This window comes from Malurus melanocephalus, unplaced genomic scaffold (assembly GCF_030028575.1).
Source record: "Malurus melanocephalus ecotype Western Australia unplaced genomic scaffold, MMel_1.1 scaffold_33, whole genome shotgun sequence".
NCBI classification, from domain to species: Eukaryota; Metazoa; Chordata; class Aves; order Passeriformes; family Maluridae; genus Malurus; species Malurus melanocephalus.
Genome location: NW_026623265.1, coordinates 988,661 through 1,000,945, shown reverse-complemented (window position 1 = coordinate 1,000,945; position 12,285 = coordinate 988,661). Strand labels below are relative to the sequence as shown.

At 35.7% G+C, this 12,285-nt stretch overlaps 1 protein-coding gene across 5 annotated transcripts in view; it reads left to right on the top strand.

Moving 5' to 3' along the window:
• The window catches only part of RGS7 (regulator of G protein signaling 7), a 224,168-nt gene that overhangs the window by 164,926 nt on the left and 46,957 nt on the right, over positions 1-12,285 (top strand). For all 5 annotated transcript variants that reach the window (XM_057363970.1, XM_057363975.1, XM_057363973.1 and 2 more), the window contains exons 6-8: positions 2,286-2,350; positions 4,039-4,115; positions 4,248-4,329. In XM_057363970.1, coding sequence (XP_057219953.1) covers positions 2,286-2,350; positions 4,039-4,115; positions 4,248-4,329 — 224 coding nt within the window. The remainder of the gene's footprint in view (positions 1-2,285; positions 2,351-4,038; positions 4,116-4,247; positions 4,330-12,285) is intronic.

Below are 12,285 nucleotides of genomic sequence, written 5' to 3'. Positions count from 1 at the left end.
AGAGATCTGAGGGATGAACATCATTTTTTGAGTCTTGGCCAAGTTATGTTCATAGTGAAAATCAAACAATCAAACATTCTTTGCTATAGATTGGGACCAAAGAGGGTCATTAAAAAAAAACCCTGCAGGGAAATGGCAGTAGAGTTACTCAGTGAAGACACAGGATTAAATTAATAATCCTGCCAAGATAATTCATCTCCTGGTGACCTGGTGGTTGTTTCTCCAGTGTTGAAATCCCTGTTATCAGAAGATACCTTTTTTTATGAGACTGATCCTGACAGAAAGATAAGTCGTCAGCCATGTCTGCAACAATTTTTGTAGGAGGCAGCAGGAAATATAACCACAAAAATTGCCCAATATGGGACTCAAGGAAGAGCTAAACTAACTAAAAGTGCTACTTGGACTATGAGAATCTGGTTTAAAAGCCCTGATCAAATGCAGGAACAAGGAGATTGTTTTGTTTCTGTTCAGGTGGTATTAGATTAGRAGACAACATTTGACCCTTGGAATTCTCAGAACATTCTACACATTAAGTATGTATTTTATTGCTAATACTTACAAGGGGTTTAGGGATTTTTTTCTTATTTCAATGAAATAACCAGTTTTGAAGGAAAAGAGGAAAATGTTTCACTAATAAAAAAGCTAATTGGGAATTATCTCTCTCCTCAATAATCTCTTACCACTGTACTGATTGTGAATGCAACCTAGATACAAAAGGTCCAGAATTCATTCCCTCATCTTTTTGTGACATTGCAGCATGCATGCCAATTCATTAGTGCAAGTGTATAATAATATTAAAATGCATGAAAGCTCTAGAAGCTCTCTGTCTGCTGTGTGTGACATGGATATATATCTGTCTTCGTAGGTTTTGTAGACAGAAACTGCTTTGGAACCAGAGAGTAYATGGGGGGCAGGGAATAGAGAAAGAGACCATGGCTCCTTATGAGAGTGGAAAGTGAAATATTATGAAAGAAAATTGACCAAATAACACACAGAAAAAGAGGAGGGGAAGAAAAGACAAAAATTGCATTAAAATATAACTTCATTTTGCATTAAGTAACACCTGTAACTGCAGAGAGAAGCACTTGTAGTCAATTGAACTAATAAAACATTCTCTGGAGTGGGTTTGCTTGCATTTGCAGGTGACTTGTCAGGAATAAATATTTCCTTAACGGAAGCTTAAATTATATTTGGTTGGACTACCTTCTATATCTAAAATGAGCACCTCCTTCTTCTGGGTTAGGAAGAATTAAGTTCCTATGTGAAGTTATTTCACACAGAGGCTTTTCTCCTGTGGTAGACAAGCTGGCAGTCAGGGAGCAGGAAAATTTCTGAGCACAAGCAGTAACTACGGGCTCTTTTTGCTCATTGTGGAGAGAACAGGTAAGTTAAGATTTTCTTGCCTACACTGATCAAAAAGATTCTTCCACCTCACACATGAGCGCTGCTCTGAAGTGATGAAGTAGGTAAATATAGCATAATTAGAAACTGTGCTGCACTCATTGTCTCACTGGTGGGAGAAGTTGTGAAATGTTCTGAGTTGTTTGTGAAGTATTTGCTGCTAAATAACGTCTATTGGAAATCTACTTCAGCATTTTATTACCAAAGATTCTGCTCTGTCTGAATGGAAGCAGAACATGTCTCCTGAAGGATTTTTTGATTTAGAAAATAAATGAAAGAATATTTTTTCTCACATCTAATAAATGACACACTTTTCATTATTTTTTTTGTCTCAGATTATTTTCTGATTTAAATATTGGTTGCAGCAGACTAATCTGTATGAGACATGAATTTTATCTGGAACTATTTTTTAGCTAAAATCTTCTTAGGTTGGAAGTTTATGTTTTCTAAATATAGAGTAAAATAAATAAGACCATATATTCATGTTCTTAAAAACCTATTAGACTAATACAGCAGCAGCTCCTGCTAAAACTCTTATGCCTTATGATTTATACACACATAGTTTGAAAAATGTTTTTGCCATTTTTCTTTAATGTACTAGTTCCCTGGCCATTAAAAAAACTGACCTCAAGTACCTCATGMATTTTGCATATGATGTCTGTTGCATAAAGAAGATTTTATTATTATTTAATGAACCTCTGTATTTGATCCATCATTTCACTTACAATCCTGGTAGCATTGATCCCATATTTAAAGCTCTTTAGAACAAAGGGAGAAATCAAATTWAAAAAAAGCTAGCATTAAACCGGACACAAAACTTTTATTTCTGATCTGCTGTGTTTGTGACACAATAGCAARTTCTGTGTTATTTTATTCTGTTCCAGCTGTTTACCTCTGCAAGCGGACAATGCAAAACAAAGCAAGGCTAGAACTAGCAGACTATGAAGCTGTAAGTACCTGGCAATAAGGTAATTTCTCTGCTGGGCCTAATGAGTCTGTGAAATAATGTTAAGCATGAGAACTTGTAGGCATTATGTGTGAAAAATTATTAGTTACCCAGATTTTCCTGCTTGTGGGTCTAACAGTGTTCACTAGTCTTAAATTCTCTTTGAGAGATATAGTGAAGGCAAACTGGACAAATGTTGAGATTACAGTCCATCTCTGATCTTACTGTGCTCAGATCACCATGTCAGGATCACAAATAACTTCACAAGTCCCAGGTACACTGTGTTTGGAAGCRGTTGTTCTGTGCACCACTTGAGGTTTGAACGAAAGATCTCTGACGTTTCCAAAAGCACTTGATAGATGTAGAAATACAAATCTCATTCTTTCTAAGTGATGCTGACACTCTGAGCCTTTTCCCATCAGCTAGATGAGCTGCAAAGAGGGCCAGACTAGAGGCATTCCTACTCCCTGACAGTTGTTCTGTGCCTCAGGCAAGATAAGATAATTGGGGCCAGGAAGAGCCTGAACAAGAGCGAGTTTGATCAGCTGATGAGGATGGTGTTCGATGAGGAGAGAGATGTCTTGCATTCCAGCTCTAGGCCCAAAAAGTTCCTGAATTTTTCATGAGCGTGTCAACATCAAATTAACAAAGAGCCCTGGCTTAGCTGAAAGCTGTCCAGCTGGGCTGCTGTGAGCAGATAACAGGATTGTCAGCCAGGCCTCTCAACTCACCAAACAGTCCAGCCACAGCACCATGCTGACACACTCTATTGCTTCTTCTGGCACAAGCTTGTTTTTCAGTGTACTGCACTGTAGGGTATGCATAATTTTATACTTGCATGCCTCGTAAAATTCCCCTTCAGTGTACAATCCAAGAGAGCCTTTGGCAAGATCTCTAGAAAATCTTGTCTTTCTGCAGTCTTTATTTTCTGTGAGTGTGGCACAGAGGTACATTTGCAATGCATAGAAATAGAGAGAAAACAATACATTTTTTGTTAAGAAGACTGCATACTGCTGCTGTTCAAGCTGGGGAGAGATTGAAAAAGCTCTGTTAAAGACAGTGAAAATGTTCCAACATCAACAGGAGAAAAAATTTTTGAAATTTTTTGTAAACTTTCCTCCTATTATTATTAGCAGGCTGTAGGATAGATGCATTTCCTGTACAGTAGTGAATAACTGTAGTCTGCATTTTTGAAAATGAGGATAGCTGTGGGGTTTGACTATACTAACAAAAATGGCAGCCAATATTGTTCAGTGGAAACCACTTGTATTGATGACTGATGAGGAATTGTAGTGTGGATCATCCAGTATGGAAATAACTGCTGTTATCTTTCAGTATGACATACTTTCAAAACAAGGATGTTTCTTTGTACCATTTTGAAATTGCTTAGCCAGCACCCAGTATATAAAAATATTTCAGAAATCCGATGTTCTGCTGAAAGACGTATCTATCCTTTTTATCAATTTCAAAACTAAAATAGTCGAGGCAATCAAAAGTATTCCATTTCATTTGGTGTCAAGAAAAAGCTTTATATCAGATAAGTAGGGTCCATTTACACTCACACAAATATCATGACTTGTATTACATCTTGGGGAGGGCAAGGCAAGGAGAAGAGGGAAAGATAGAGCCAGAAGCTATTAAAGAATAAATAACTTGTGACCTAACCCTCTAAAATTGTGCTGTATTTTCAGGAGAGTTTAGCCAGGCTACAGAGAGCATTTGCTCGGAAATGGGAGTTCATTTTTATGCAAGCTGAAGCACAAGCAAAGTAAGTTCCTTTGGAGATGAGCAGTTTTCATTTGCATACTTTTTGAAGGGGGGAAATGTGGTTGGACACCTTTTATGTTTAAAATTACTGTCATCGACACTGTTTCTTTTAAATATCCTATAACATTGACAGGGTGGACAAGAAGAGAGACAAGATAGAGAGGAAGATCCTTGACAGTCAGGAGCGAGCATTTTGGGATGTGCATCGTCCGGTGGTGAGTGCTGGTGGGGCCTCTGGGACTGTGAGCAGGGCCACTGATAGATGGCAGCCTGTGGAGCTTTGGAGTACCCTGGGGACCAGTAAAAGAGCAGTAGGATGAAGGGTTGGGTCTTGCCTCCCTTTTGTAGGTTCTGGAGTTTATATGAGTCTGTTACTGTAGACTGCAGGTGTGTTCACGATTTTCAGTGAATAGATTTGTTGTGCCTGATTTCTTGAATCATGAAGTACCTGTCTTTGACTATTATCATCTCAAAGGTTTCCTGAGCTATGAGTCACAACCAAAATTATCAGCATGACTAAAAATACCCTTAAATAARTCTGAATTTTTTTTTAGTCTGCTTTTTTGCTTGCTAAGCCTTTCAACTTCACTCTAGTCATGTTTCCAAGCTATTTTTGAATTACATAAAAGCTAGATATTGGCTTTCAGCTGTGGGAGTCACACACAGTCTAAACAAGATTTATCTGACTTCTTTGTCAAAGTCTATCCAAAACAAAATTTTTAAAAAAGAAAGGTTCTTCCATAGTCAACTACCTTTGAGAGCTAAAATTTTGAGAAGAAATGTAAATCGCTACAATAAATCCAATTGAACTGTTTTGTTTTTTTTTTTTTTAATTTTGCTTTAGTACAGAGCAATATCTGTTCCCCTTACCTAGAGTTAAGCTTTCATTTTCTGTTCACGCGGTTTGGTATCACTACCAATGAAATCCTATATGTACTGTATCTTTGACTCTGGCACTGGGGAAAGCTACTTTTAGTGGGGGAAGTAAAATTAGGTGATGATACATAGAGAAGAGTTGAATGCAATGAGAGTTTAAATGAAAAATAATGAACACGGTCAGCTTATATTTGTGATTGTGGAACTGATGAAGTTGTAGGAGAAATGGATTTTTAGGTAGGATTTAGGATGTTAGGTAGAGAAAATAATTTTAAGTGAAAGATTCCAACCACAGGCAATAGATGCAAGAAGCCTGGGACATTATTGTCTAATTGCTGATGTAAAATAAGGAAGGAAGGCAGAAAGAGGTTTTCCAACTGATGTTGATCGGAGCTGCATATGAAAAAGTATCTCTAGACCTGAGACGTGTGAAGGTGCAGAGAGCTTTTACAATTGCTGCAGAAATGTATCTAAAGGTTTTGAATCCAAAAATGAGATGTTATTTTCAGGTTTGGAAGAGACAAATTGTTGAAGCTTCAAGAGAGTTAAAGGGACCAGGACAAGAGAAAATTGAATCTGATTAAGGGCTTTAGCTGAACTGTGGATAAATCTGCCTGGTCCAGCAGATGCTTTTAATCTGGCTGTAAACATACCTAGGAAATATCAGAGGAAAAAGAATGGCTTACACTCAGCTGTGTAGGCTCCTGGCTTTAGAAGATATAAATAGATAAATTGAGAGGTTCATGCTTTGGCTAACCTGCTCCTCTCAGGAGTCACTGAAATGATATTTTTTGAAAACACCATTATGAATTTACTGTCACAGTAAAAGCCAGAAGCTTCTTTTGTAAAGAACAAAAGATAAGACACAGACTGAAAAGAGAAAGGTGATGCTAGAGCAAATTTCAATTTTTAGTGGCTTTACAAGTCCCCCCAAGGCTTCCCAAAAACTTACAGAAATGCTGCTGCAGTTCTGGAGAACTAAATTGTTTAAATGATTTTAAAAGGTAATGGATGAGAATCTGTGTAGAATGTTTATTTTTATTTTCAGGTTTTCACCTTTTGATAAAAATTCATGGGCTAGGAACAGTGACAACATAGTTCGAAATCCATCCCAATGTAATTTTTTTTTTACTGAAAATGAGTTTTGAGGATCAAATGTGAAACTAGGAGAGTGGCGTGGCAGAAAAAGAATGTGATTTGGGTATTGGAAACATCACTGGGACTCACAAGTTCAAAAGAAAAGAAATGAACCAAGGGTTGACATATAAAAAGGATTTGCCTCAAAACCCACATTTAATTCATAGATCCCAAATCAAAGTCAAACCTGCAGGTGATTACAGAGGTCCTGTAAGATTTATGTCGCTGTCTGAGGGACAGACAAATAGTTGAAAGTCATCATGACTATTACTTTTGATTGGCTGGCCCATCATTTTTTCCTAGGTTTTTGAAGATGATGCTTGGAGATGAGCTAGAGAAATTGGATTTGGAAAGTTTTGTTCAAATAACCATCTATTCCTCAATTTTCTTCTGAGAGACAGTTAAGAGAACAGCTTTCTTATCGCACTTTTTAGTTTCCATTCCAATATTTATTTAATTGCAGTTTCCCTGTGGGGGTGATTTTTGTTTGATTTTCTTGGGGTGGGAGGGTTGTTATGTGTATCTCAAGGTATATGGAGCGCAATCTTGGTCATTTCTGTAAATCCCAATTTCTGCTCTATGTGCAAAGGTTTTATCTTGAAGTTCAAAAGAGTGTGGCTGAGTTTCAGTGGTGGATAATGCAGAGACATTCCTGAACAAGTTTTAATTTTGCTAGCTCAGATACCAGCTATAGAAAACCATTGAAATTTGTGTCAGGGAGAGCTGTATGAACTCCCCTGTGATCCTGAGCAGCAGACCCAGGATAAAGTCCATGCTGTTATTTCTAAGGTAGAGCCAGTATCTAGCATAGGCCTAAGATTAATATTATTCACATGTAGTGATGCATTTCTGGTTTTGATGGCAGAGTAAATATATCTTAAAAGTCTTTATTTTCTTTGCACCTGCCTATAAAGTGTATTTTTTCATAATTTTGAAACTTCTATTGATAAGCAACTGTAGAAATAAGCAAAAATAGGCTAGGAGGATTAACGTGTTAGTCAAAAACCAGTAATGAATCAAGCTAAATTGGAGAAGTGAGTTACTTCCAGGAGAAGAAAGAAACTGAGAAGCTGCTTTTGTTCAAAAACAAATGTCATGCTCCTTATTAAAGTCTTTGAAAGAACTTGTAGCTTTCCTGAATTATTMTCTCTTTTTAAACCCCATAATCTTACACCTGTTAAAAAGGGTCAGACAGGTATTAAAGCAGTAAATCCTCTGAAATATTCTCAAACCCACACCAAATACAGTCAGAGCAAAGTAGCTGTGGCTTGCTATAAAATTAACTCYTTTAGGTAGCAAGCAAGATGGCTGATGTCTTGGTGCTACAAATGATTAATTTTTCTTCCTGAGTTATACATTTATGTAATAAAAAGGGCTTCTAGATACTTGTTGAGATTCAGATTAATTCAGAAAATAATGGGGGAAGTATCCTTTTCTTCTGTATCCTTTTCTTCTGAAAGTCACCTGAATACTTTGTGATATAAAATATTCATAAGGATCAGACTTTTTGACCTTAAAGGTTTCTTCCAATCTAGATGATTCTATGATTCTAGAACAGGAGTATTTGTGTGATTTAATACAGGAAGGCAAAGTATCTTGGGTAAGTATGTCTAGTAAGCACAGCAGTGACATCAAGAGCAAGGGTGGGTTTCAGACAATTCACAGTTGTTGTAAAATTCAGAAATATGTATCATTCCTGGATTTGGTTGGTTTTTTGCCATTGTTTCCTAGCACCAAGCTAGGAAAACAGTATTCAAATATTTTAAACTTTTTCACACATCCCACACATTTTGCTTCTCTTCCTTTTTATGAGATTCCATCTCCATTAATTTAATTTTCTCTGTTTATATTTTTAAATTGTATTTTGTGTGGTCTGAGCATGACCCTTGACAGCTGAGTTAGCAGGTAACACTATCAGCTGTTGAGGAGCAGGCRGTGGGTGCTTTTGGTGTTTCATGATTTTTCCATCCTGTCCTTCAAGATCAGCCTCAGAAACTTGTCAAAACAGTGAATTTACTTCGGATAGGATGGTGCACTCCTGCATTTCACACTCAGTGCTAGACTTTTCTGGGCCAAGCACTTGTTAAGCCAGAGAAATCTTCTTTCTGCTTTATCATATTTTCAGAAAAATTTTTAAACATCTTCAGAAAGCAAATGTGAATCATGCCATCCAACTTCTCTAGTGGTATATATAAATATAATTTTCATGTATTTCTTTGCACCTGTTTGACCATATGTCCTCTCCAGCAGACAAGGAATACAGCCACAGCAGCCATTGTCACTCTCAGATAATTGTCCTGGTAATGAAACTAAGCCTTGTACAATGTTTTTGGTTCAAAAAATGGTTCTAATGTTTATGATCCATACTTCCATGAAGTTGGAACACATATTTATAAATCTAGCTAGACTTCTAAGACATTTGTGAAAGATTTTGTATTCACATTATTTAGTATTGTTATTTAGTCTAATACTTGAGTAAATGTGGGGCAGATGAGGAAAAAGAAGCCAGGTTTACAACAGTATAACAAAACAAATTTTTGGAAGTTAAAATGGAGAGGTCACAAGTTGTGAAAGAGTTAATTAATAAGATGGTGGAAAGACAGAGAAAAATTATATGACATTATTGTTTTTATTAAGACCCAGTTCTGTGTGAAACTAGGAAAATAACCTGAAGGTGTAAGTATGAGGATATTTTTTTTATGAGTGCAATGTTTATACATTGATCTTTGCATTTGTAGGAATTAAGTTTGCTGCTTTAATGCAAAGCATTTTATAAAGATCTTAGAAGTCTGAAGGCACTTCATAATCAATTTCTAAATGTCACCTATATTTGCCATCAACATTTTCAGAGACCTGTGTCAAACCTTTCTATTGCCACTTTTTTTCAAGGGAATATCCTAAAATCTTCTGTATGGAATCCATGAAACAGCAGTTTGCTGCCTTTTGGGGTAAAAAAAAATTGAGAAAGCAAAAATGAATCTTGATATTTGGCATAGGGGCTACAAAAGAGATAAATTTTACAAGTTTCCTTGTGCAACAGTGCCGCAAGTACTGGAATCTTCACATACACAAAAATCTTATTAATACAGCCGTAAATAAAATTGATACTAGTGAAACACCACTTGAATAAATACAGTGGATCTAATTTCTGTGCAACAATTGCTGGTTCTGAAAACTGACACTACAAACCTGAAATGGTATATCATAAATTAAAACTAATTAGAAATTAAACCAACTTCCAAAAAGAATTAAGCACAGAACTTCAATGCAGTAGTATTTTCTCTGGTACAGTTTCTTGTTTAATTTCATTTAGCTTGTCTCACATATTAATGGAACACCCTTTTCTTATGCATTTTGCATATTATATGATTCTGTGACACACAGACTACAAATTTTGTTTTTAAAGTACAATGATCAAATATTGTTCTCTTAAGGAGAAAACCCAGCTTTCAACAAGATGTGTCCTTAAACAACCAAGCATGTGAAAACATGCAAATCATGTCCTAATTCTATCACCCATAGATTAATTTTATGGTTTGATTTATTGGTATTATATTTCTTGAATTTTTTTCTGTGCCTCTCTTTCTCCTGTTTCAAACAGGTCTTTCATTTGCACAGGCAGTGGAATTCCTTGTGTGTCTGATACTATGCAGGGAAAAGATCTGAACTCTTGTTTGAGAACATAAATAAGTATAAAGTGGAAATTGGTACAGTGTAGGTTTATTTTTTTCTTGGAAAGATGCTAAAACCATTGAAATTTTAAGTGATACTGAGGTTTATGCTAACTGAGGCTTCCCATCTCTTAATTTGAAAATTGTCTTGAGTTTTACCTTGCTGCAAACATAATTAAAGCCTGATCAAACTAATTGATCAAATGTCTCTCCTTTGTCTGATGGTGTTTGAACCTCATTTGTCTTGTCCAAACAAAAGGAACAACTCATAGTTAAACTTTAATCCATTAATTGCACACCTTTCCAAGTTTTGATTAGGTTCATTGCAGAGCAAAGTTGAACTACTGTTGTTTTGGTAATAGTGATCTTCAAATAAATCCTTGAATAAAAGATGTATTAATTTTACTAATTGGTTCAATGGCTAATTTTCTGTCCTCCATGTGGGTCTCTCTGTAACTGGTTTACTTATGCATAAATGCAAAATTAATTATTTTTCCATCAATATATTTGTAGTGTATGACACAATGAGGTTTATTGATCATTCATTTCAGCCTAACAAGTAAGTCTGTAACTTTTTATTATTTATCTCTGTTCTTTTATGAGTCAAAATGAAATTAGCTATTGAGGACATGTATTGAGCATTTAAATTTATTCAATGCTATCTGCATAATTGTCTACTAAAACCTTCAACAGAAGAGAACACTTAATCCTAACAAAGTTTTTTTTAATTCTTATGAATTAAGACAATCCCTTCTTTTGAAGGAAGCAGCTCAGTAAGATTTTACATAGAACATTCTGTAGCCTGAAATATCAGTCCAATAAATTAATAAGAAAAAAATGAAAAGCTTTTATTTACTTAATTAAAAGCCAGTAGGTTTTGCGTTATTATCTGCTGATGGCTTTAGCAGCTAAGCTGAGTACAACTGATTTGTTTCCATTGTGCTACTTGACTGAAGATCACTATTTTCGGGCATGTTTGCAGCATATTGACAGATGTATCTCATGTTTTAAAAATAGATTTGTATTAAGAAATATGRACAAATTTGAGGCTATTCTATGCAAGTCCAGTTCCAAGTTATATTCACTTACTTCAGTGTCACACTGAATCCAAGTGGCAATTATTTACGCCATCCTGAGCTCCAAAAAGATGGTATTTAGGAGCATAACACATCTCTTATGTATAATGAAAAGACTGTAGATATTGAAAATATCTAATTAGCCAGTAGAACAAGCAGGTTTTATTGATTATTCCCTGATTATCTGCCAAATTTATGAGGCCTCTAGGAATGAAATATGAATCATGCTTGTATAGAATTTATACTTGATAACAATCTTGGGATTTACTTCCTAAAAATTGTGTTTCATAGGTGGTAATTGAAAGTTATAGCTCTGCTTCTCAGAGGAGGTAATTTCTAACAGAAAAGAGAATTCATAGGAAAAGCTAGAAACCTTATGAGCTAGTTTTGGAAGTTTGGTCTGGAGTTGTACAGAGGTGAAATTTTGATAGGAGCTCTTTCCAAAGTAGACATTAAACTTCTATGCTTATTAAAATTTACATGTGCGGTTACCATGAAAATTTGATTGCATTGTAAATATTAGTCTGTGTTTGCTTCTTATTAGAGGTATAATACAAGTGGGATCTGCATAAAGGCATTGTGGCTTAGTGGGTACTGAAAGTCCAGACACAGTGCTTGTTTGTCAGTCACACAGCTGAATCCATAGGGTTCTTTCCAGAGAGAGAGTGCACTAAAATTAAGTGTTCAGAAGCTTGGATTATGGTACTACTACAAGTAGTATATAGTAGCATAATATCATATTTTATACCTCTGTAAGTGTGTGTGAAACTCTAAGTACTATCACATTAAATACTGCAATCATTAAGTAGCTAGACTCATCCAATTTAGTTTAGAGTTTGTATTTATGGGACTATGCTGCATAATGAATTTAAAAAAAAAAAAAAGTCCAACACTTGTGTTTTAAGACTTAAACTCAGCATATTTTTCCTCTTTCTTCAGGTATCTGCTACTTTACTGGAGATCTTGTTACTAGAGGTTCTGTCAAGTCCCAGTGTTCACACACTTGATTTCTCAGAGATATTTTCACAGAACGCTGAACCAAATGGAAACAGTAATTAAAACACACACTTTTAGGGAGGCTAATAATTTTCATGAGGGTTTCAGATGAGGTATACCACCTAGCTGATTGTAAATTAACCCCATGATTAAACTGTACAGCTGTGAGTAACAGCATCTTTTCTAACCAAAAGGAAATGGTTCCTGTAACCCTGTGAGCGCTGCTTTGTCTTTGTTCCTTGGGTGGTGTAACAGAGGCTGATGAGGTCTCCCCTAGTAGTATCCACTACATAGTACTGTCCTACATATTTGCAGGTTCTGGCAGTTATGGCTTCTGGTTTTTGGTTTTTGTTTTTGTTTGTTTGGTTTTGTTTTGTTTTGGTTTGGTTTTGTTTTGGTTTGAGGTTTTTTTTTT